This window comes from Bubalus bubalis, chromosome 12 (assembly GCF_019923935.1).
Source record: "Bubalus bubalis isolate 160015118507 breed Murrah chromosome 12, NDDB_SH_1, whole genome shotgun sequence".
NCBI classification, from domain to species: Eukaryota; Metazoa; Chordata; class Mammalia; order Artiodactyla; family Bovidae; genus Bubalus; species Bubalus bubalis.
The window spans coordinates 3,748,836-3,773,921 of NC_059168.1; the positions used below are offsets into that span (position 1 = coordinate 3,748,836).

Genomic DNA, 25,086 nt, shown 5'->3' on the forward strand with positions numbered 1-25,086 from the left:
TCAATGAAGATGTTATACGGGAAATATGTACAGTATATTTCAGGGGAAAAAAAAAACATTGGTACAACCTGGAAAAGCAGTTCTTCAGGCAGCTTCTCCCAGGGGTGCTTCCAGAAACACCCCAATCGCAGACAGCCTTTCCAAATGAAGTTTGTTCTCAAGGAGAAATGCTTTAGTCTTTGACCCCATAAATGAAACAATGGTTACATATAATCAGCTAATCTCTAAAATCTTTCTTAGAAAACACGACCGACGACACTGAGAACGCCAGATCCGCTGGCCGTGCATCTCACACCACTGTCCACACCGGCCATCATTAAGGCTCAGGGACTGTGTCTTCAAAAGGCATTTTCACCCAAATTTCAGCAGACTGAGCATTTTGAACAAATAATGGAATGCTTATCAAACTCAAGTACCAAATCTTTGATTCCAGGGCAATTTGCTAATGACTAATGCTCTGAATTAAACAGCCTTCCTCCAGTCCAAGAATATGGAATGTTCCCCACAGCAGACAATCCTTATTCTAGAACAGTTTTAGCACCACAGTTCCTAACGTTTTTCCACACAAGCGTTTCCAGTCCAACACTCAGTTTACATTTTTTGAATGACATCTAAATTGCCCACTCATACTCTGAAGCTCCAGCCCTTTCTGGTTTGTTCCTCTGGAAATGCTCTAGCTAGCACCCTAACAGGTGAAGCGAGTGTTTCAGGTAAGAAGAGTCAAGTTTCTCTATAGATATTGATGATATGGGTATATAAATATAAAAAATGCCTGGTTTTTTTTTTTAGTAATACTCTTGTAGTGGTCTCTTCAACACTATAGGTTCACATGCATTGAAGAAATGAAGCATATTAGTTATGCCATATATATGTTAAGATTAATAATTAAAGATATACAATTCTCAAACTAAATCTCACACACTATAAACACTGCTCCATAGCTTGGAAATGTTTCCTTTTCTTTAGGACTTCAGATACGATTATGACTCAAATCTTTGACTTTTTGATAACTTTAGCCTCTCATTTTCTTTCTTTTCAACTTATATCAGGGCTATGGCAATATAGTCAAAGAAGCACAAAAAATATGGATAAACCAAAATTAAACTTCAGCAATTAACAGTTTGGGAGCAAAAGTATTTTGGAAAATAAATGTGAATTACAAAACTTTGTTTAGCACATACAGGATTTGATCTGTGCTTAGATTATAAAGTAATACAGAGTAGATTATTTGATCTCTACACAAAGGCATACTTTTTTTCCTCTTAATAGCTTATTTAAAATAGCATTATTCATTCTTAGTAACAACTGACAGGCTCAGAACAATCAAAATCAACATCAGGTGACGCTGATTCCAGGAAAAATACGCCTTACTGGATCCTGCTCCTGTGATGTCATGCTAGCAGTTCCTTTATGAAATGCGCTGCTAAGCTGCTGCAAGTTTTTGCCAACAACCTTCCAATGAAAATTAACTGAGGTCTTCGGGAGAGACTCCCAGATGAGACTTGGATATATAATCTGGTAGGACAAGACTTTATTCATGTGTTTATCAAGAAATAACCCAACTATGTATAAAAAAATGAAACTAGAACACTAACACAAGAAATAAACTCAAAATGGATTAAAGATTTAAATGTAAGGCCAGAAACCATAAAGCTTTTACAGGAAAACATGTGGTGCACTCTTTGACATACATCACAGCAAGCTTCTCCGTGACCCACCTCCTAGAGTAATAGAAATAAAAGTAAACAAATGGGACTTAATGAAAAGCTTTTGCACGGCAAAGGAAATAATAAGATTAAAAGACAACCCTCAGAATGGGAGAAAAAACACAATAGGCAAACAAAACAACTGACAAAGGATTAATCTCCAAGATATACAAGCAGCTCGTGCAGCTCAAAAACAGAAAACCCAATCAAAAAATGGACGGATGACCTAAACAGACATTTCTCAGAAAACATACAGATGGCCAACAAACATGAAAAGATGCTCAACATAGCTCATTATTAATGCAAATCAGAACTACAAGGAAGTATCACCTCATGCCAGTCAGAATGGTCTTCAGTAAAAAACCTACAAACCATGAATGCTGGAGAAGATCTGGGGAAAAGGGAACGCTCTCGCACTGTTGGTGGGAATGTAAACTGATGCAGCTAGTATGACAATTCCTTGAAAAACTAGGAACAGAACTACCACATGACCCAACAATCCCACTACTGGGCATATAGCCTGAGAAAACCATAAATGAAAGAGACACATGTAATCCCAATGTTCATTGCAGTACTTTTTACAATAGCTAGGACATGGAAGCAACTTAGATGTCCATCAACAGATGAATGGATAAAGAAATTGTGGTACATATATACAGTGGAATACTACTCAACTATTAGATAAAAAAGTGTACATCTGAGTCGGTCCTAGAGATGGATGAACCTAGAGTCTATTATACAGAGTGAAGTAAGTCAAAAAGAGAAAGACAGATATTGTATATTAACGCATGCATATAGAATCTAGAAAGATGGTACTGATGATCCTATTTGCAGGGCAGCAATGGAGATGCAGACAGAGAACAGATCTGTGGACACAGCTGGGGAAGGAGAGGTGGGACGGATTGAGAGAACAGCATGGAAACGTACATTACCATATGTAAAACAGCAAGTGAGAATTTGCTGTATGACTCAGGAAACTCAAGCCAGTGCTCTGTGACCACCTAGTGGGGTGGGGTAGAGTGGGAGGGGTTTCAGAAGGGAGGGGACATAGGTATACCTGTGGCTGATTCATGCTGATGTATGGCAGAAACCAACACAATATTGTAAAGCAGTTATCCTCCAATTTAAAAAATAAAAATAACACACCAGAAGGAATCAAGTAGGAAGACTTTTCTGCTTCACCTCTTTTAAATATCATATTCATTTTCTACTGCTGCATTAAATCATGGCAAATTTAAAAGCTTAAGACAATACCCATCTATTATCTTACAGGTCTGTAGGCCAGAAGTCCAGGCAGATAGGACTGCGCTCTCTGCTCAAGGTCTCAGAAGGCTGGAATCCAGGTGCTGGCGGGGACCAGGCTCTTGGCTGCTGAAGCAGAGTCCATCTGCAGACTCCTTCAGATTGCTGGTTGAGTTCAGTTCCTGCGGCTGCAGGACTACAGTTTCCATTCCCTTGGCTGCCGGCTAGGGCCTCTCAGCTCCTTAAGAGGCATTTCTCCTCATGTGGCTGCCCCCATCTAAAACCAGCCATGGTGTCTCAAGTCCTCCTGCTTTGAATCTCTGACTTCTGCTGACAGCCTGAGAAAACTCAGGGCCCACATGATTTGGTTAGCTGTTCCCAGATAATCTCCCTTTTGCTGTACAACATAATTATGGGTCATACTCACAGGTTTCACATACACTCAAAATCTACGAAGTCACTGGGGGTCATCCACAGAAGTCTGGCTGCTACAAATACACACTGCCATGAATTAGAGCAATCTTTCCAAACATGCTGTTTGCATATAATCACACTTGGCTCCGCAGACAGCACTGTTAGCAGACAATGTTTTTATTACCAGGACACATTTAAGAGAAGACTTCACAGCACCGCTGACGTTTTTCTAATTATTTACTGATGCAGTTGTTGATCTAAAAAAGCTATAAAAGACACCTCCAACAGTTGAATTAACCTATACATACATGTCTAGAGCCTGCGTGCTAAAGAATCCACGTGCATTCGTGTTTTCCAAAGTTTGTCAATCACAAGCTTTGGAACCTCAACTTCAAGTTGTAGATCTTAACTGGACTCCAATAGCAGAGACAGTGAATGCCGTAAAGAACGCATGAGACTGAGAGCAAGGAATTTAGAACTGGATGTCAGAAACCTAGAAATAGGTCCTCAACTTTCTCTTCTCTCTGCAAATACTCATCATCATTTACACTATGACATATTCTGCATGTCTGCTTGTAGCTTCATGATTGCAACTCATTATTCTGAATTTTAAAATGTTCATATTAGCACTCTTGACACAGTGCTGTCCTAAAGAATTTTCTGGGATGATGGAGATGTTCTATATCTGTGCTGTTCGATCCAGTGGCCACTAGCCATAGGGAGGGCCAGTGTGACTACAGAGCTGAGTGTTTTATTAAGTAGCTGCCCGGTTGTCCAGTGGCTACTGTAGAGGACAGCAGAGCTCCAGCGACATCATGCCACAGACACACAGAAAAGTAAAATTAGTCCCACATTTGACACAGTTTTTCCCCACTCACTCTTTGGGCAAAAGTGGTTCAGCATCCATTCAAGGTCAAGTATTTACTTTCTCTCTGTTCCAAGTTCCCTAATCTTCTGTCCCAATACTTCAGTCCCTAACATGATTCTTAAGGGCAACCACTAGAATTGCCTGTTCTTGGCAAGCTTCTAATTGTCTAGTGGAAATCAGGGGAGGAGCGCTCAGCAGACAAGAGACTCCATGGACACCTGTACAGCAGGGGATGGGCAGGAAGCATGACATACACGCTTGCCCACGGGAGCTTGACATTTGGTCAGAGTGAGTACATGTCTGTGCACACACACCCCACAAACAGAAACTAGACAGTTGAGACCATGTGTGTGTGCACGCGCGTGCAAGTGTGTGGCAAGGACAGCAGCGGAAGAGAGTTCAGGAAAAGGAAGAGGAGTGTGGGCTGGAAGAGCTGGTCCCCTCCCGCAGACCCTGCCTGGGTACCTGCCGTGTGTCAGGCAGTGTTCTGGGCTCAATGAGGCACTGGTAACAAATTCACAGGAAGGAAGGGGTGCACAAGGGAGTCCTTGAAAGACAAAACGTGGCTAAAACTCTTCTTAGGAACAGGAGGGATGAGCTAGTAAGTTTTCACCCTCAGCTCTGCAGAGCTGCCTGGATAAGGCTCAGTCGCAAGACATGCACCCTAACAAAGGGCCAGGAGCTGCACTTACTGCCAGTCCTTGGACTCTCAGAGCATGGCCTTTCTTCCTCAAGTCACAGTCGGCTACTCGGGAAGCAGAGAAACAAGGGGGTTCTAAACCCACCCCCAGATTTTTACCTCCTGCCACTTGGTTGTTAGAGCAGCAATTTAGTATGTGAAGCTGGTTCCAATATTTTATAATGAGAGGCTATGCTTTTCCAGTGAAATTTCCTTGCCAGGCACTGGGCCAAGGAGAGTTGGGAAGAAAAGGTAAATTAAAGAAAATACGAAGTAAATTTTAAAAACCTTGAGGAAAATGTTTAACTAGACTTTGACATAAAAATAATCGTGGTTGGCAACGTGTAACTTTTAAATCAAGAACCATTCAAGTAATGGAAAAAAATTGTACCCTATCTGTGTTTTCCATCCTTTTTCACTGCATGACCCTGTACAGAAAATAAGCTGTTTGAAAGCTATTTGTTCAGCCTGCTGGGTATAGGTGACACTTCTCCAGGCTAAAGGCAACCAGCTAGAACCTCCAGCGCCCAAGGCCTCGGCCATGGGCTATTCGGAAAGCCCAGAGGGTTTAAGCTCTGCACACCTGTAGCTGCCTGCAACCCACCTGAGGACACCGCGGTGGCTGGGAACTGATGTTGATAATTCGTAATTTTGTAAAAGACTTCCGTTAAGATCACTGACTGCTAAAGCTGATAATATTTTTGTCTACAGTAGTGACATCATGTGGAATTGCAAGTTTAAGAGTAATAAATACTCTCTGGATGTGAATTTACTTACAGTTCATACTGCAACAGAATAAATTACTTTGAAAAACATACACCTGTTACAATACCTTTCGCCAAAAACCCACCATTACAATTACATTTTTCTTTAAAACTAAACCAGTTGTGACTTGTACAACAGCATTACCTAGAAAACATTTTGTCAGAACTCAGAATGAGTGCAGGTATAAAAGCCTCAAGAGAAAATGCATCTAATTCGTGGATTTTAGACGAAGATTAATACAGAAAGAAGAGTTTGTCATTTTGCATATCAGAGGAAATGTAATGACTTCAGTTTATGGTAATTTGGGTTGAAATGCATCACCCTTGCACATTAAAATTTATCAGACTGATTTTTGTGGCTATACACCATACACAGTATAGTAAAATAACCCTCAAGAAGGACATTGGTCTTTAAAATCCTGGCTTTAAGGAATGACAAACGGCTTTGAAAATATTTTGCTCAGAATCATTGTGATTATAAAAGTACTTCAGTTAGGAAATCAATCTAGAATCATTCTTAAATGGCAGTGCATTTGAAAAATGGCATTAACTCGTAATGTTTGCATTTCCAAAGAAAAATATAGAAAGAACTTAAAAAAGCAAGGTAACTGGTTTTCAAAAAAAGTATTGATTCAAAAATTTACTGCACAAAAATATGTACTTCTTAAGTATTTCTAATAAATTAACTCCATAACATTTTATGTATATTTATATATTTATATATATATAATCCCTGATCATCTATAAAAGAGGGTCTATAATACTAAAATAAATGAACTTCAAAAGTACCCCCTTCATAAAATGTATTTAACATTAATTTTTCCCAAATTTAATGAATGTAACAATATGTACAACTCTTATGTATTAGTATAATACCAAAATAGTACAAGTCATATTAACAGGCTGTCATAACTGTAAAACGTTTGAGTTGAGTTAAAACTGGAGGACAGCTTAGATTCAAATGAATACAATTATCCGTGGGAGATTCATTTTCCAAGTGGAAATATGACAATCATTTTATCTACAGTAGATTTCGCGAGAGGTAGAATTCAAGTTACCAAAAAAAGGTACGTGCTCAGCTGTCTTTAATCAACAAATTCACAGGGAAAAAATGTGTTGGTTTCTTAGTAGAGATGGTCAGTTTGTGACTTTTTTAATATGGATCTGAAATACAAGATAGTGAACAGCATGATATGGCAATCAATTTTCAATTCGAAAAAGATCTTAAGTATGAAATCCAAATGTTGTAAAAAAAAAAAAAAAAAAGTAGAATCTAATCTGTTCCACTGATTTAATGTATTGTCTTACCTCATTAAGAATGGCCCAAACAGCAGAATTCTGAATAACTGAAAGTCGGAAGGCCGAAATGGGGTTTAGGTTGGGATCCACCATCCCTTCCGCAACACCATTTTCAAATTTCCCTGCAGAGGAAAAATCAACACTTGCTGGGGTAAGACCGAAACAAGCACGCATAAACTATCACTAACTTAAAGCGGGGAACGAAAACACCAAAAAAGTATTTCCAGTAGATGTTTTTACACAAAGGATGGGTGAATTTGTTTTCTTCCTACTACCTTTATTCCAGGTTTAAATTTTTCACAAAGTAGTACATGCTTTAAAACGAGCAGCAACCTATTTAACAGGCAGAGCAATACATTTTATTGCACATTTTTAAAAAGTAAATATATTTATTCTGACATCAACTAACACAAGTTTTTAGTAAAATATGACTTACAAGCCTTACAAAACATACTCCTTACCATCTCTCAGTCTACTTTGAGGACTGAGTCAATAGTAACAGATTTCACTGCTTAATTAGACACACACACACGAGAGTTGGCCTTGAGTGATTTCCAAGGTCAAATCTAAGAGGAATTAAGATATGATACATCCTCAAGGCAGGTCTAATATAAAACTCCATTATAAATGACAAGCTCATAAAGCTCTCCTGTAAGGATAAGGACCAAGACCTAGAAAAGATAATAAGCTCTCTACTCTACTTTTCTTGCCGTGAGGAAACAGCAAGGAAACAAAACAAAAACACTGTTGAAAAAGTGTCAGAAAAATGGTTGTTCTGAATCACACTGCTCTAAGCCAGAGATTGGCAAACTTCCTAAAAATAGCAGATAGTAAATATTTTAGGCTTTGTGGGTCAAGAGAGCATTTGGGAATATCACACAGGTACTCGTATAGGAAAAGAGAAAAACTAATTTCCATAAAATTTTTATTGATGAAATTCAAAATTTCAACTAAGCATTAGACACTCCTCCCCTCCAAACTGCCATATAACATATGAGATTTTGATATATCTTGAAGGTTTCCTTTCACACAGCCTAGATAAGATACTGCCAAATAATGTTACTAATCCATAAGCACAAGATTTAATGGAGCATATCCATGACTTGGAAGGTATCTGCGTCAAATTCTATTAAGAGTCTTTTACCTTATCATAACATTACCGATGAATCACGTCCAATCAAAGGTTATGTGGAACCTCCTCAATTAGCTTGATATTTCTTGTAGTTTGGTGTCACCAAAGTGACTTGAATGCAATATAAGTTTTGCACATAAGAACTGTTTTATTTTAATAATTTTAGGTTGAATTCACTAAGAAACATTATCAGGTCTGAAGCAAAAACTATTTTCAAAAAGATAACAGTAGTCGAAGGCACTCAACTTTCTCACTTGGAAAATTTTCAATTCTTATTCCAGAGCTTAAAAATAAATAAATAAAATTTTATCACTGCTAAGCCCCAGAACTGCTGTTTGGTAGGGCAAGTCAGAATATTCAGGTCTTATCTCTGACAAAAATTCACAGAACTGATGTTGATGAAGTCAACGAGAGTGAATAAAATTCACTGGCAATACTTCTAGTTCAATAAATTAATCATACACGACAGATTCAAGCACTCTGTAAAGCATCTATTGACGCATAATAAGATAACCATAGGCTTGAAATACCTTGCTGCTGCTGCTGCTAAGTCGCTTCAGTCATGTCCAACTCTGTGCGACCCCACAGACGGCCTCCTACCAGGCTCCTCTGTCCCTGGAATTCTCCAGGCAAGAACACTGGAATACCTTATGGCTTTTTAAAACTTTTTATTTTACATTGGAGTATAGCTGATTAACCATGCAGTGATGGTTTCAGGTGCACAGCAGAACAACTCAGCCATACATAGAGATGTATCCATTCTCTCCCAAACTCCCCTCCCATCCAGGTTGCCGCGTAACACTGAGCAGAGTTCCATATACAGTACAGTGGGTCCTTGTTGGTTATCCATTTTAAATACAGCAGTAAACGGTTTTACAAGCTTTGTAACTCTGTCCATCAAACCCTTCTCCTACACAAGTATTTTCGCCACCATTCACTGTAACATATCCTAGCAGACTCCACTTCAGGATGTACAAATTCTGTGTCTTCTCAACTTGTTTGAAAACACTCTTGCCTGCACTTGTTCTCTACAGACTATGCACAGAGGCCAATTGTTCAGTCGCTTCAAACCTGGCATTGACTCCAAATAACGAGGCCGCGGTTGTTAACAGATAAGGCAGTAGTATCTGTCAACTCAAGCCAAAAAAAACTACTCAAATAATTTGCTTGCCTTTTGATTACTGACATTGCTCTCAAGGTCCCCAACTTCTCAATCAAAAGTTACTACTGAAAGTCTAATGGTCTGAAATAAGATTTTTCTCTGTACACGTATCTCTGGCTGTTACAGCTAAACACTGGTGAATGGTTTTCTTGCTTTCTAACATGTGAGCCACTTTGGTTACAGCCCCATTAGAATCTTTTATTTTTGCGAAGAAACTCTCAGTGAGGCGATATATGTTACATTTTCTAGTTTTTCTGCCCATTGCTTTCCTGTGAGCTGGGGATACTGTTGTGAGTGGCTGGTTTGGTAACATATTCTTCAGTACAGTTCCTTTACACAGTCAGCACGATGACCTGCCATCTAACTTTGTAAAAGAACCCAGATTCCACTGTGTTAAAAAGCACAACATTCAAAGTCCACTCTCTTCTCGTTTTTACCTGAAGGGTAATCACTGGTAATTTTTTTTTAAATGTCACAATAGAGTGATGTGTGTGGCACATGCAACACTGCCAAACCGTAACGCAGCAGCGTTACTGGTAGTACACTGAGCAGCAGTTCAAAGCAACGGGAGCACCACCTCCATCTCTTTGGCAACTGCTCGCTTCTCTCTGCAGCTGTAGCAGAAAGACACACACAGACCACCCAGAAACAAACGAGCACGGCCATGTTCCAAACAAACTATTCACAGGCACGGAAATGGGGATACTTTCTAATTTTTACATATCATGACATAGAAGGCAATGGCACCCCACTCCAGTACTTCTGCTTGGAGAATCCCGTGGACGGAGGAAGCCTGGTAGGCTGCAGTCCGTGGGGTCACTAGAGTCGGACAGGACTGAGCGACTTCACTTTCACTTTCCGCTTTCAAGCACTGGAGAAGGAAATGGCAACCCACTCCAGTGTTCTTGCCTGGAGAATCCCAGGGATGGGGGAGCCTGGTGGGCTGCCGTCTATGGGATCGCACAGAGTCGGACACGACTGAAGCGACTTAGCAGCAGCAGCAGCAGCACTACTATTCTTATTTTTTTCAACCACTTAACAACGAAAATAATGAAAAAAATTTCAACATTCTTTGCTCACAGGCCATTCAAACAAGCAGCTAACCCTTGTGCTGTTACATGATGTATCAATTCTAAAGTCTTAAAACATAATGACCAGGCTCAAAATAAGATAAGACACACACAAGTTGAAAACCATACTAGTAAAGTTTATACTCATTTTCTTGAATAATCATGGCTATTCTTGTTTTTAATTTAATTTTTATCTTATATTGGAGTATAGTTTTTGGGTTTCCCAGGTGGCGCTAGTGGTAAAGAACCCACCCACCAATGCAGGAGATGTAAAAGATGAGGGTTTGACCCCTGGGCTAGGAAGATCCCCTGGAGGAGAGCATGGCAATCCACTCCAGTATTCTTGCCTGGAGAATTCCATGGACAGAGGAGCCTGGCGGGCTATAGTCCACAGGGTCACAAAGAGTCGGACACGACTGAAGCAACTTAGCACACAAGAATAGCTGATTTACAGTGTTCAGGTGTAGAGCATAGTGATTCAACTACACATTTACATATATCATTTGCACAGAAAATATTCAACATATGAACTTCCTAAGTAATGCTTTTATTAAAAAATTATTAATACTTGTTTCATAAAGGTATGTCCATATTTGGACTGGGATAGGGAGTGTGTGCTACAAAAATAGTACTATTTAATATTTAGTTAGGATGTGGATTCAGGGATGAAAAATACTGTGGAACTTGAAACATTTTAACTTATGAGATATCTGAGCTCACTTGATGAGCTCATTTAATTAGAACAATAATTAGTAATTGAAAAGACTGGCGTCATTAAAACCCTCTCATCCAGCAATTTTATGCTCAAGAAATACTCCTGCATGTGCAGAAAGCATATACAGACTGCAGCAAAAATTGCAAATGATTTTAGTGGCAATGATTAGTGGACTAATTAAATTAGGACATGCTAATATAAGGGAATATTAGGCAGCCAATTAAAAGAATGAAGGAAGAATAAAGAGAAGGAAGTAAAGTTGTAGATAATGCAGTTGTGAGTTACTTCCATTTCTAAGCATACACTGGAGAGAAACTCTAGTACATGTGCATAAGTTTTTAGACAAGCAAAAAGATGAAGACAAACTTTATGACCAAAGAGAAGAACAGACAGTAATGTAATCATCTCTGGAGATCTACCCAACAGTGAAAATGAATGATCCATAGATATACAGATCCACATGGTTGAATCTCACAATGGTGAGAGACAAAAAACTGTAGATTAGAGAATGACAATCATTTATACTTTAAAATAAACAAAATAAGACTATGCATTATTCAGGGGTATATTACATGTGTATTAAAAGCACAGATGGAAACAGTAACCACAAAATTTAGGATAGTAGTTACTTTTTTTTTCCCTTTTAACTTTCTGGCTGTACCCTACGAGTATATGGATCTTAGTTCCCTGGCCAGGGAACGAACCTGTTCCCACTGCACTGGAAGGCAGAGTTTTAACCACTGGATGGCCAGGAAAGTCCCAAGAGGATTCTTATTGCCTATCTCTTTCTTTGGTTCTCTCTGCCATGGGCTACTGTATGGGCTACAGTTTAGCTTGAATGAGGCTACCAGTTTCCTCCCAACTGTTTATCATAAATCTCCATCATATCCCACAGCACCCTTGGGCATGAACTTCCCCAAGCTCTGTTCCAAGTCAGTCCCCTTAGGGCGAGCTACAGAGCTCCGTGTTCTGATGGGCTGCCTCTCCCCTGGAGCACACCTCTGCACCGCTGCTCAGGATCCCTGGCAAGGACAGCAGCTGGGGGAAAGTGACACTCCTGCTGTTCAAGGCGGTAGCAGTAGCCCTTCATGTCCTGCTGACTTCTCCCAGCATGAGGGGACCAGTGGGCAGGGAGAGCCAAGGGGGACCAAGAATTCATGTTCTGCCAGGCCTGCAGCGAAACTTTGCCCTAGGAATGGAGGTGGGGTGGAGGAAGGGAGCCTCAGGTCTCCAAGGGTCTGGATAGAGCTTCTGCAACAGGGAGCTGGGGTTGGGCATGGGGAGATGCAGGTGCTGGTGGCCTGCCTTTCCTAGTGAGATGCCTTCGCCCTGGAGCAGGAACTGGCAGGAGGCGGACTCAGCAATCATGGCTGGACAAGCAGAGAGGAGCTTCTGTGTCACTGAGCTTGGCCAGAGTAGGCAATGGTCAGAGCTCCAATGCCAGAAACTATTTTTTTTTTAATTTTTTGATGTGGACCATTTTAAAAATAAAGTCTTTATTGAAATCTCTAACAATACTGCTTCTGTTTTATGTTTCCATTTTTTAGCCAAAAGGCATGTGGAATCCTAGCTTCCTGACCAAGGATCGAACCTGTATTCCCCTGCAATGGAAGGTGATGTCTTAACTGCTGGAACACCAAGGACGTCCCTCTAATGTCACAGACTCTTAATGTTTTTACTGAAATTCAGATGATATAAGTAAATGGTTCCCCATATGCTGTGCTTTTATGAAAAATAACTGTTACCAGTTATGGCAGAGTCACTAAGAGAAGGTCTGTGAAGCCCTTCACACATTATTCCACTAAGCATGCTTCTTAAGGGCGTAGATTTTTTTTTATTCGGTTGAGAAAAAATCAGTTGCTTTTGCTTCTGATGCATGCTTTTGTTCCACAAGTTCCTAGGTCTCATTGCCCAACAGTTCTCTTCTGGTTCTAAATATGTATGAGTTGATGTTTTAGATGGCCATTACCTTCAAATTACTGCAGAGACATTTAATCATAAATGTCTCTATTTTCTATGCTACTTTCATAACCTAGAACATTCTCAGAAATTAAATAACTGACAGGTAATAGGGTTAATAAATGTCTCCCATACGCAGCTAATTTTATGAACATTTCTAAAATGGGCTAAAATATAATCCAAATATAAAAATAATTAAACTCATCAATCCATTAAAATGACACAGAAATTAGTCAGGGTTATTGCACAAGCCTTGTAGCAAAAACTTGCTGGGAGCCGGCACATTGCATATTGAGTGAGGATCTGGAATAGCTCAACTGGAATTCTATCACTTCCGGGAGCCAGCGTGAGGCACTCCACCCATGACAAAGGTCATGAGGAAGGAGGCTCGGCATACGCAAAGGCGGGATCGAGCCTCAGGAGTCCCCCTGGAAATTCTCGAGCATCTACCCCCAAAACCAGAGTCTGCCTACTTTCTGCTTTGTGCCTTCACCTACACCTCTGACTTTACGGGGGGCTGTCCCCCACTACCTCTCTCTGAAAAAAGAGTTAGCTCACAGCTCCAGTTAATAATTCCTGGGTGTGACAGTGTTTAACCTACAAACTCCTTTGGAAATCCTCTAGGCTGCCTGAATGGGTTTTTCCGGCCACATGTGATTGTTCAGAGCCTCCCAACTGTGAGAGGCAGGAGATGTTCTAAACTGCCTAAACACAGATTCCTTTGAGTAGTTAAAAGATTGATTAGAAAATGTATTGGTGAAGGGTTTTTCACTTGTTGGGCCAATGTTTGCTGCTAAGTCTCCATACTCCTACTGTGTCCTTGGCAGTGTATTGATTGATATAATGGGTGTATAGAAATGTAAAATGCAGCTTTGTTCAATGCTTTTTGGAAGGCTGGCGCCTGACTTTGGAATAATCACCTTTAGAGAAAGATAAGTTTCTTAAAATGTTAACAGGCCTCCGGGCCAGAAGATGATGTCTATCACCTGAACTTTTGCATATGATAAGTTTACAGGAAAAAAGCCTGGCTTGCTGCATGACTCTACCCCTTCCCCCATTATCCTCTATGCATAACTTAAGGTATAAAAACTACTTTGGAAAATAAAGTGCGGGCCTTGTTCACTGAAACTTGGTCTCCCCATGTCATTCTTCCCTTTAACTTCTGGCTGAGCGTCCATCTGGAGCGTGGATGTCCTCTGCGACCATTTATTTGCCTGGGCTTCTAAGACCCACTCGAGAAGGTGTCTAAGGTGGGGCACCTTCCGCTATTCGAGAGGGCGCCTGCGGCCTCCGTGGTCAGAGCTAACCTGGTGTCACGGGTTATATTGATTTTCCGCGTAAACCAAGCCACTCAGCTTCTTTTCTCCACTGAATTTTCTTACTGAGCTATCCTTATTTCAGCCGCTTTTCTCCACTGAATTTCCTCACTGAGCTATCCTTATTCTATTACTCTTTGTATCCTTAATTAAAGTGTAATTAAGCAGTTATTCCCTGACCCTCGCCTAGCCGTCTCTCCTTCGAATACCCTGGATCAGCCGGGGCTGGTCCCCGGCAAAAACTGAGTGATATTCACTGAACATAAAGCTGCTGGAGGGCTTCCCTGGTGGCTCAGTGGTAAAGAATCCACCTGTCAGTGCAGGAGATGAGGGTTTGATCCCTGGTCCAGGAAGATCCCACGTGCCCCAGAGCAACTAAGCCCGTGTACCACAACCACTGAGCCTGTGCTCTCGAGCCCAGTAACTGCAACTACCGAGCCCGTGCACCCTAGAGCCCATGTTCCACAACAAGAGAAGCCCCCACAGTGAGAAGCCCGCACACTGCAACTGGAGAGTAGCCCCCACTCTCTACAGCTAGAGAAAAGCCCACACAGCAGCAAAGACCCAGAGAGCCAAAACTAAATAAAAAAAAATTATTTTAGCAAAACAAAACTGCTGGAGAGAGTTATAAGAATGTATCTGGTTCTGTAAAGCTACAATAGTAATTGACCAATACAGTCTCTTCTGCATACCACTAGGAAAAGCATTAATTTAAGTAAAAGAAAATATCTAATCATTCACTGAGTTGATGTCTATCAAGGGATGGGCTCTATTATTATACACCTGGTAGCTCAGGTGATAAAGAATCTGCCTGCAATGCAGGAGACCTGGGTTCGATCTCTGGATGGGGAAGATCCACTGGAGAAGAAATGGCTACCCACTCCAGTATTCTTGCCTAGGAGATCTCATGGACAGAAGAGCCTGGCAGGCTACAGTCCATGGGGTCGCAAGAGTTGGACATAACTTAGCAACTGAACAACAACAAGTATATAGCTGATTGTGTTAGGCACCTAGGCTAACTTTGTTGGACTTAACGAACAAATTGGACTTATGAGAACGCACTCTCAGAACAGAACTCATGCACATGTAGGGGACTTAATGCAGATATTTTATGCTAATGGACACTAAAGGGGTGTGGGATTTCAGGGTGTCTCCCCAGGTTAGACCAGGCAGCTAGATGAACATTAACGGCACAAACCACGGTGATCAATAAAGAAATGTCCCTACTACAGATGCCCAGGGTAGATGGCCACGTGGCCTCCAGGAAGCTTTTCAATGGGTATCTCAGTAGAGCCTGAAAGCTCAGGAGGAAGGCAGGACTAAAGACATGAATTCTGGCCCTCAGGTATTGTTGTGTCCACGAAAGGAGCCTGCTAAGGGCGTCCCATCCAGTATGAGACTGCAGAAGGCGGCTGAAGATGGATTATCTGCCAGTGACAACAATGAAACAGCAGAGAGAGAGAAAGAGGAACCAGGAAATGAACCATTGCTCTGAAATCCTAGTTGGGTCAAGATAATAATAAAACAACGTACTACAACATGAGAACAATAAAAAAGTACACTGGCATATATAATCCTAAAGCTGCTCAACATCTGAAAAGAACGTAAAATTACTTTAGAACTAGGTTCAGAAAAGGAAAGGACATTTTCCTGGTGTAAAGTGAGTCTTACCTATTCTGAAATAGCCATCTTCTAATCGTTTGTCTTTGGTTTCTTTGCTGATTTCCAAACCTTCACTCTAAAACAGAACAAAAACATGAATAATTACTTTTATTTAAAATAAATCTAAGTCATTAATCCATTTTATAAAGTGACATCTGCGGCATAGCTGCCTCTGGAAAGAAAATGCCACTTCAGTCCTGAGCCTCAAAAGGCTCAGTAATGTTAAGTGCTCTTTTCTTAAACCATCATCTGACTCTGTATATAATATACTGTTGGCTAGGAATTTTAAATTTTAATCATTTCCCAACTTAGATCAATTTAATAGAATGCAGTTTTCTATTAAAAACAGACAGAAGTAAAGAACTGTGTGTTAACTAGAAAGATATTAAGCATCCCCTGTGAAAGTCACTCAGTCGTGTCCGACTTTGTGACCCCATGGACTGGTAGCCCGCCAGGCTTCTCTGTTCATGGGATTCTCCAGGCAGGACTACTGGAGTGGATTGCCATCTCCTTCTCCAAAGCACTCCTAGAAGACCAATAATCTTCGGTATTATTCAACAAGCACTGAAACTACATGGTATTTTGGGATTCAAAATACAAACAGCAAGTAAGCATTAACATCAAATAACGATTCATTTATTTTCCCAGTACAAATGTCCAAGTCATCTTCCAATAGGAAACAAAATAAAGGCTCTTTCTATGAATAAGGCAAATAGGACAATATACTGGGTGTTTCATGGTTCCAAAAAGAGTCAGTATGACTCACCACCAAGGTCCTGCAATCACGAGAATTTTCTTTCATAAGCAAGAAGAGCCTCAAATCAAGTCTATTAGTATTAGTTCTCAAAGGAAACTGAGGGGGAAACATAAGTCATACCTTCAAAGGCAAAACTTCCACCGTTGTGTTGAGCAGAATATCCCCTGGATGTTCCTGGTTGCCACTATGGAACAAATAACTGGAAAGACAAACAAAAATAAGAATATGAATCAGACTTGACAAAGATTTGGGAAGATGGCCTTGACCTTAGCATAAGGTCGACACTAGAGTTTGTAACTACACATTGTGTGTTCTGAATAGCTGCATGGATATTAGAAAGCTAAGCAGATACGTCAACTCCTCTGTCAGAGGGGCATGCTTGCTGCTAATAATGCACTCAACAGACCAAAAGAAAAAAAACATGATGACAGTTTTTTGTTGCTGTTTACACTGCTTTAAATATATAAACTTCTTGATGGAAATGACAATTGTAGCCACTATAGAACACTACTGTATCTTTTTTTCCTACATTTATTTGTTATTTATTTGGCTGCATTGGGCCTTAGCTGCAGCATGGAGCTGCAGCTCCATTTCACAGCGGCACGCGGCCTCAGTAGCTGTGGTACGCAGGCTTAGCTGCCCCCCCCCCGGCACGTGGGATCTTAGTTCCCTGACCAGGGTTTGAACCTGTGCCCCCTGCCTTGCGAGACAAACTCTTAAACCACTGGACCACCAGGAAGTCCCACTACTGGATCTTGTATCAGACAAAATGTTCACTAGGACAGCAAGGGGTTGTGGCAAGTTCAGAGACTAGTTTTAGCCAATATAAATAATTTTGGTATGAACAGATAAAGTGAATTAACCAATTCCAAATATCAGAATCACTCCATTTGTCAACATTAACAAATCTTTGGATATCATGATATTGTTGTTCAATTGCTAAGACCTGTTTACAACCCCATGGACTGCAGCATGGCAGGTTTCCCTGCCCTGCAGTATCTCCTGGAGTTTGTTCAAACTCATGTCCGTTGAGTTGATGATACCATCCAACCACTTCAAATACTCTCTGGGTATAATGTTCTAGTGTTTTGATACTTTGAAAACTAGTGTGTATGCCCAAAGTGTGTGAGAGAGGGTGGAAGCTGGATAGGGTGCAAAGCATACCTAAGCCTAAACCTAAAACTTGAGTTTAGTGAAGTTCAGTGGTTAAAAGCTCATGCTAAGGAGTCAGAGGCTCCTCCCTGGATCTCTCATTTCCTAGAATTCTCATCTTGTGCAAGTTTTGTTAAGCTTTCTGAGCCCGTGTTTCCTCAATACAATCAGCTATTTCCATCTATGTCACACAGTTATACCAGAAAGTTCCTGAGAATTAACTAAAACTACCTTCTATGTTAAAAATAGTGAGTAACAGTCACAGAATAGTTACGATACCCTTGCAGTATGGTATTTGTGGGCAAGAATTTGGTTTTCAAATGTCACACAGACCAGGGAACCCTAAGAAGAAGCTGCTTCTAAGCTAAATATACCAAAACTAACTCCCAGAGTTTCCAGATGAGATACATTTTTTTAAAGGCATCTTTGACTCAGAATGTCATATAACCACAGGCCACTCAATAACTCAGCTATAGATGCCAAATCATGGGACAGGGAAGCCACTTTTTAGAAGAGAGCCCATGGATAAAACCTGGAGTTAAGACAGACTGATTCAGAGGTGTTCACTATGTAATTATTTATAGTGAAAACCTCCATAGCACCTAAAAAGTTTAACATTGGAAGATGTACACGATGGTAGAATCATGCAATGAAACATTGTGCGGTCATCAAAATACTCGACTGGCCCAAAAGTTCGTTTGGGTTCTCCTGTAAGATGCTATGGGAAAACCTGAATAGACGTTTGGACCAACTCAATACTTGTGAGTCACAACAGAGTATAATGGAAAATGTAAGATACAAAACTGCATGTAGACCATGGTCTTAAGGTCGAAAATACGCAGAATTACAAAGAAAAAAAGGTGCCAATATGGTCATAATGGTTTCCTTGGGGTTATGATCTTTTCCTCAGTACTTTTTAAGATTTTTTTATGTGAATCATTTTTAGTCTTTATTGAGTTTGTTACAATATTGCCTCTGTTTTATGTTTTTGGTCATAGGGCTGTGGGATCTTAGCTTCCTGATCAGGAATCCAACCCACATCCCCTGCATTACAAAGCAAAATCTTAACCACTAGGCCACCAGGGAAGTCCCTTTCCTCATTTTCACACTTCAAAATTTTTGTATAATGCACATATATGTGATAGAAAGAATATTTTTAACACTTCATTTCTGTATTAATAAATTTGTTACTTCCCCTCTCAGCAAGCAAAAATCAAGTAATCCCTTTTTTCTGTCCTAGGAAGGTCAAGATATTTCTTATATACTGTTATTTCAGAAGACTTGTGTTTCACTAGAAAAGTGCCCGCAATAGAGTCATTGTAAATATTACTTCACAGAGGTTTACTGTAAATATATTTGTTGTTACTAAGTTTGATCTCCAATATATGAGCTCTTTAGCAGATTCTTTGATGGAACTGTTTTTATGCGCTAAAAATAAACCCCTAAATTGGTTTCCGGCTATTCTTGTTGAAGTGAAAACTGTTGTTTCTAATTCTAGGATGACTCATGAAAATGTGGTGAACAATACCTCTCAGGGCAGAGTTCCACTATACAGTATAAAATGAACATTAAATAACAATAAAACCAATATTAAATACTCATATAAGTGAAAAATATTACTCATAAGTTTAATATGTTTTGCAAGTGATCTTCCCATTGCTTACAACATTTTTATGCTTAAATTCCTCTTTAGAATCAGCATAGATTAAGAAAAGAAAACTAATAACATTACATGTAGCTATGCACTGTTACTGACCACCTTAAAAAGAATTATTAAGGTGGTTAAATATTTGACAAATTCTAAAAATCAAATGGCCTTCACAGGAAAACACATAACACCATATGCCACAGGCTAGGAAATTATATTCTATTCTGGGGATTTTATGTAAGTATGCCACAGACAGTCTGGGGAACATACTCCAAACAGGGGAAAGACTGAAGGAATTGTGACTGTTAGGTGAAAAATGGGAAAGAAAAAGCCCCAACGTTTTCAAAGTGAACATAAACGCCAAATCACAGAAAAGGGTCCTAAGACACGTGTGCCCCAATGTTCACCACGGCACAATTTACAACAGGTAGGACGTGGTAGCAACCTAGACGTCCGCTGTGGTACATATACACGATGGAGTATTACTCAGCCATAAAAAGGAACGCATTTGAGTCCATTCTAATGAGGCAGAGCCTGTTATACACAGTGAAATAAGTCAGAAAGTAAAAGACAAATATCGTATATTAATACATACATATGAATCTAAAACGATAGTACTGACGATCCTACTTGCAAGCCAGCAAAGGAGACACAGACATTTTGGACACGGTGGGGGAAGGAGAGAGTGGGATGAAATGAGAGAAACAGCACTGAAGCATGTACATTACCATGTGTAAAGCAGCCAGCCAGTGGGGGTTCAGTGTATGATGCAGGGAGCCCAAAGCCAGTGCTCTGCAACAGCCTCGAGGGGTGGAGTGGGGAGAGGGGTGTTCAAGAGGGAGGGGACATGTATATACCTAATGCTCATTCATGCTGACGTATGGCAAAAACTATTACCATATTGTAAAGTAATTATCTTCTAATTTTAAAAAAAGAAAAAGAAAAGGGTTGTAAATTCCTCCATGGCATATACTAAAAGTCATCCAGCACTTGCAAAATCACTACCTAGGAACAGTCATACTCTGATAAATTTTATCATTTCAGCCGATTGCTGGGCCATCCACCAGCTCACAGTCAAATCTTAAGGGATATTCTAAGGTAAGGGCAGGAAAACTAATTGGACATTCTGAGGAAGAGTTCCACATAAAAGTATTAGAAATCTCTACTAGGGACTTTCCTGGTGGTCCACAGTTAAGACTGCATGCTCCCTACAGTTCTACAGGCCACAGCTAAAAGATCCTGCATGTTGCAACTAAGACCCGGTGTGACCAAGTAAGTTATAAATAAAAACAAGTATATTTTTAAAAATCCATACTAAATATACTTTCAGAAATACCAATAGAATTTATCTAACATACTAAATGCCAGTGTTCTATCCGGAAGCAACCCACCCATGATATTACTGAGTTGTAGGAAATGTATTTTATGTGCGTGCCTGAGTGCTCAGTCACTTAGTCATGTTCTACTCTCTGCGTACCCACGGACTGCAGCCAGCCAGGCTCCTCTGGCCATGGAATTCTCCAGGCAAGAATACTGGAGTGGGTGGCATTTCCTTCTACAGGGGATCTTCCTGACCCAGGGATCAAATCTTCATCTTTTACATCTCCCGCCTTGGCAGGAGAATTACTAACTTCGCCACCTGGGAAACCCCACATATTTTATAATCTAACATTTAGGACTCATTGATTCCTTATATGTGTTACATATAAAAAAAAATTCTACCATAAATCACATTGTGAAGAAAAGGTCTAAATTGTAAGACCAAATTTTATTTCAATAAGGACCTACCTTTCCACATTGACTGGCTTGTCGAATTTAAATAGGATGTAGTCTCCAGCTACTGGGGTTATAGCCCAGAAGAAGTCCTCACCCATGTAAGTTTTCTCCAGTGTATGACCTTGGTAGACCTTCAAAGAAGTAGATACCTCTGCAGGGGGGTTTACATGGATTTTGAGCAGTAATGGTTTCATGTAATCTTTATCCTAGGAGGAAAGACATATATGCTATTAAACAACATACAGCTTATTTTTTTATTTGTTCAGAATAGCTTCTTTTTATTAACTTTTATTGGAGAACAGTTGATTTACAATGTTGTGTTAGTTTCAGGTGTACAGCAAAGTAAATCACTTATCAGATCAGATCAGCCACTCAGTCGTGTCCGACTCTTTGCGACCCCATGAATCACAGCACGCCAGGCCTCCCTGTCCATCACCAACTCCTGGAGTTCACTGAGACTCACGTCCATCGAGTCAGTGATGCCATCCAGCCATCTCATCCTCTGTCGTCCCCTTCTCCTCCTGCCCCCAATCCCTCCCAGCATCAGAGTCTTTTCCAATGAGTCAACTCTTCGCATGAGGTGGCCAAAGTACTGGAGTTTCAGCTCTAGCATCATTCCTTCCAAAGAAATCCCAGGGCTGATCTCCTTCAGAATGGACTGGTTGGATCTCCTTGCAGTCCAAGGGACTCTCAAGAGTCTTCTCCAACACCACAGTTCAAAAGCATCAATTCTTCGGCGCTCAGCCTTCCTCACAGTCCAACTCTCACATCCATACATGACCACAGGAAAAACCATAGCCTTGACTAGACGAACCTTTGTTGGCAAAGTAATGTCACTTATGCATATACATATATCCACTTCTTTTGAGATTCTTTTTCTATCTAAGCCATTACAGAATATTGGATAGAGTTCCCGATGCCATATAGCAGGTCCTTATTAGTTATCTGCTTTGTTGTTGTTGTTGTTGTTTTTAAATTTTATTTTATTTTTAAACTTTACATAACTGTATTAGTTTTGCCAAATATCAAAATGAATCCACCACAGGTATACATGTGTTCCCCATCCTGAACCCTCCTCCCTCCTCCCTCCCCATTCCATCCCTCTGGGTCGTCCCAGTGCACCAGCCCCAAGCATCCAGTATCCTGCATCGAACCTGGACTGGCAACTCATTTCATACATGATATTTTACATGTTTCAATGCCATTCTCCCTAATCTTCCCACCCTCTCCCTCTCCCACAGAGTCCATAAGACTGTTCTATACATCAGTGTCTCTTTTGCTGTCTCGTTTTTTTAATTGGAGTATAACTGCTTTACAATGTGTGTTAGTTCCTGCTGTACAAAAGAGAATCAGCTATAACACACGGCTTATTTATATTTAAGAAGAACAATGATTATACATTAAATAGCAAATTGTCTGTGCATGAGAAAAATAAAATTAAATCACTCACCGTGAGTTTCTGAATTTTTCCTGTGAGTGAAGAATGCAGACCAACGTGTTGGAAAAGGGACGGTCTGAAGCGAATTCGCAGATTTGCCTTCTGTCGATCACAGTGTTTCTAAATATTAAAGAGGAATGTTAGTGTTACATTAGAAAGTGACATCTTGTCCTCCTCTGAAAGCTGAGACATCCTTTAGAAGAGTAAATATTAAAAAGAAAATCCAATTGCATCTCATAATTCCAAGTCATGTGTTTTTTTTTAGGGTCCTTTTGGAGAAGTTAATAGATTTTCTACCAACTTAATAAATAGACATGAAAGAGAAATTTAACATAAGCACTTCTAAGGGAAGAGATAAGGATTTAATTTCAACCACCTTTTACAAAGTGTCAATATCAATTTGACTTTTAATATTAAAATGCACCAACCCTAGAGGCTTGGTTCAAATACACAGAAGAGCTACACAAAAGAATACAACGAAGAATCTGAAGATAAGGCCAATTTTGTTGCATCAAAGCAATGTGAAAACGGGAGGCAGTAAGTAGACTACAAGCAAGGAAACAGAGTTAAAACAGACGAATCCATCTCGACACAGCTGAGGGACATCTACATTTCAGCTCCAAGTGTCCCGTGGCCCAGTCTTCAGATTACAAGCTCCTGTCATGGTGATCACACCTGGCGGACCCGCAGCGCTGGCTGGGCTCCCGTGTGTTCACTAGCTCGGTATGTCCTGAAGAGTTTCATAAGCTGTTTCCGTTTTCAATGACTTTTGTAAGTTTTGGGTCAAGAACATAATGAAGAAGACAAATGTATAAGGCATTTTGTTTTGAAAAACCTCTGATAATTTTCCGGGTGTTAAAATGACTAATTTTTCTCAAGAGCTTTACTTCATTAGCATTATTGCTAACGGGAGAATACAGGTGAAATTTTATATATACAAACATTTTGTAAGATAAAATTTTATAAATTTTTACGTACATATTTTAATTTTATAAATTATTATTAAATTTTATATATTTAATAAAAATAAATAAATTTTATTGTTGATTAAAATTAATAAAATTTTATTTTAAAATTTTAGAAATAAATTGTATTTACACAAACATTAAACATTTTTTTTTTACACAAACACAACAGTCACGAGGAAGGAGAGGAAAGGGAAGGGACGGAGGCGAGGCCAGGGGAGGAGCGGGGAGAGGAGGGATGGTGGGGGCGGGCGGAGGGAGCAGGGTCTGAGGCCAACCCCATCACTCAACACACAGGCAAACAGTAACACATTTGGGCCTGAAGAGTCAGAGCAGGTCCATAAACCTTGGGAAGAATGTGTGAATTATTTTTATATCTTTTTTACGGTAACACTAGTTTATAATATAAGTTCCATGTGTGAACATTATATTTCCACTACTTCACCTCCCCTTACCCCCTGCCCTTGCCCCTCTGGTAACAACTACTCTCTTTTCTGTATCAACATGCTTTTATTTGGTACTCTTTGTGGGAATGTAAATTGGTACACCAATTATGGAAACAGTATGGAGATGCTCAAAAAATTAACAATGTGACCCAGCTATCCCATTTCTGGGTATTTATCCAAAGAACACAAAAACACTCATCAGCAAAAGCAGAGGCAGCCCTATGCTCATCACAACATTATTTACAATAGGCGTGATACGGAAGTAACCTGAGTACCCATCAGTGGATGAATGGGTAAAGATGTGCTGTGTATACACACAGACAAATGGAATACTACTCAGACATATAAACGATGAAATCTCTTCATTTGCAACAAGGATGGCCCTTGAGCGTATTATCCTTAGTGAAATAAGCGTAACGCTTGGAAGAGTCTCCTAGACCACCCTCAAAGGGACTGATTCTGGAGCAGGCAAGTGCGTGGCGACAGTTTCCTTGACATCCTAGTGGAAGCAACTGACATGCTACGGGCCACAGAAAGAAGAGTCAGAGAATGGGTCCTCATGGTTTTAATTTTTATTTTCAGAGACTTCTATCTCACAAGCTCATTTGAGAACCTAACCACATATTAGATAACACTGCACGGAAGCAGTTAAATGCAAGTATATTGTATGAATGTGAAGATGACATTAACGGTTCTGTGTCCTACAGTAAAAATTCCTGTAAATCCACAAGGAAAATACAGGTAAGGGCTTACATCATAAAAATGAGTTGATTGAATCAATTTCTATGTTCAGTCATTGTTGGAAAGTAGGCACTCTGCTATTTTGCTACATTCTATGAATTGCTCCAAGAAAGTTGTTTTTTTTTTTTTTTTTTTAAAGAGAGAGAATGCAACAAGAGCTTACAAACACTGTTTG

General features: G+C 40.0%; 1 protein-coding gene across 4 annotated transcripts in view; it reads right to left on the bottom strand.

The window, feature by feature from the left end:
* Positions 1-3,581: 3,581 nt before the first annotated feature.
* Positions 3,582-25,086, bottom strand: part of MGAT4A (alpha-1,3-mannosyl-glycoprotein 4-beta-N-acetylglucosaminyltransferase A) — a 124,867-nt gene continuing 103,362 nt past the window's right edge. For all 4 annotated transcript variants that reach the window (XM_044925633.2, XM_025260681.3, XM_044925634.2 and 1 more), the window contains 6 exons: positions 22,772-22,879; positions 21,334-21,527; positions 16,866-16,944; positions 15,998-16,064; positions 6,982-7,094; positions 3,582-6,837 (listed from right to left, as the gene is read on the bottom strand). In XM_044925633.2, the coding sequence (XP_044781568.1) occupies positions 6,811-6,837; positions 6,982-7,094; positions 15,998-16,064; positions 16,866-16,944; positions 21,334-21,527; positions 22,772-22,879 (588 nt within the window). In that variant the 3' untranslated portion in view covers positions 3,582-6,810. The remainder of the gene's footprint in view (positions 6,838-6,981; positions 7,095-15,997; positions 16,065-16,865; positions 16,945-21,333; positions 21,528-22,771; positions 22,880-25,086) is intronic.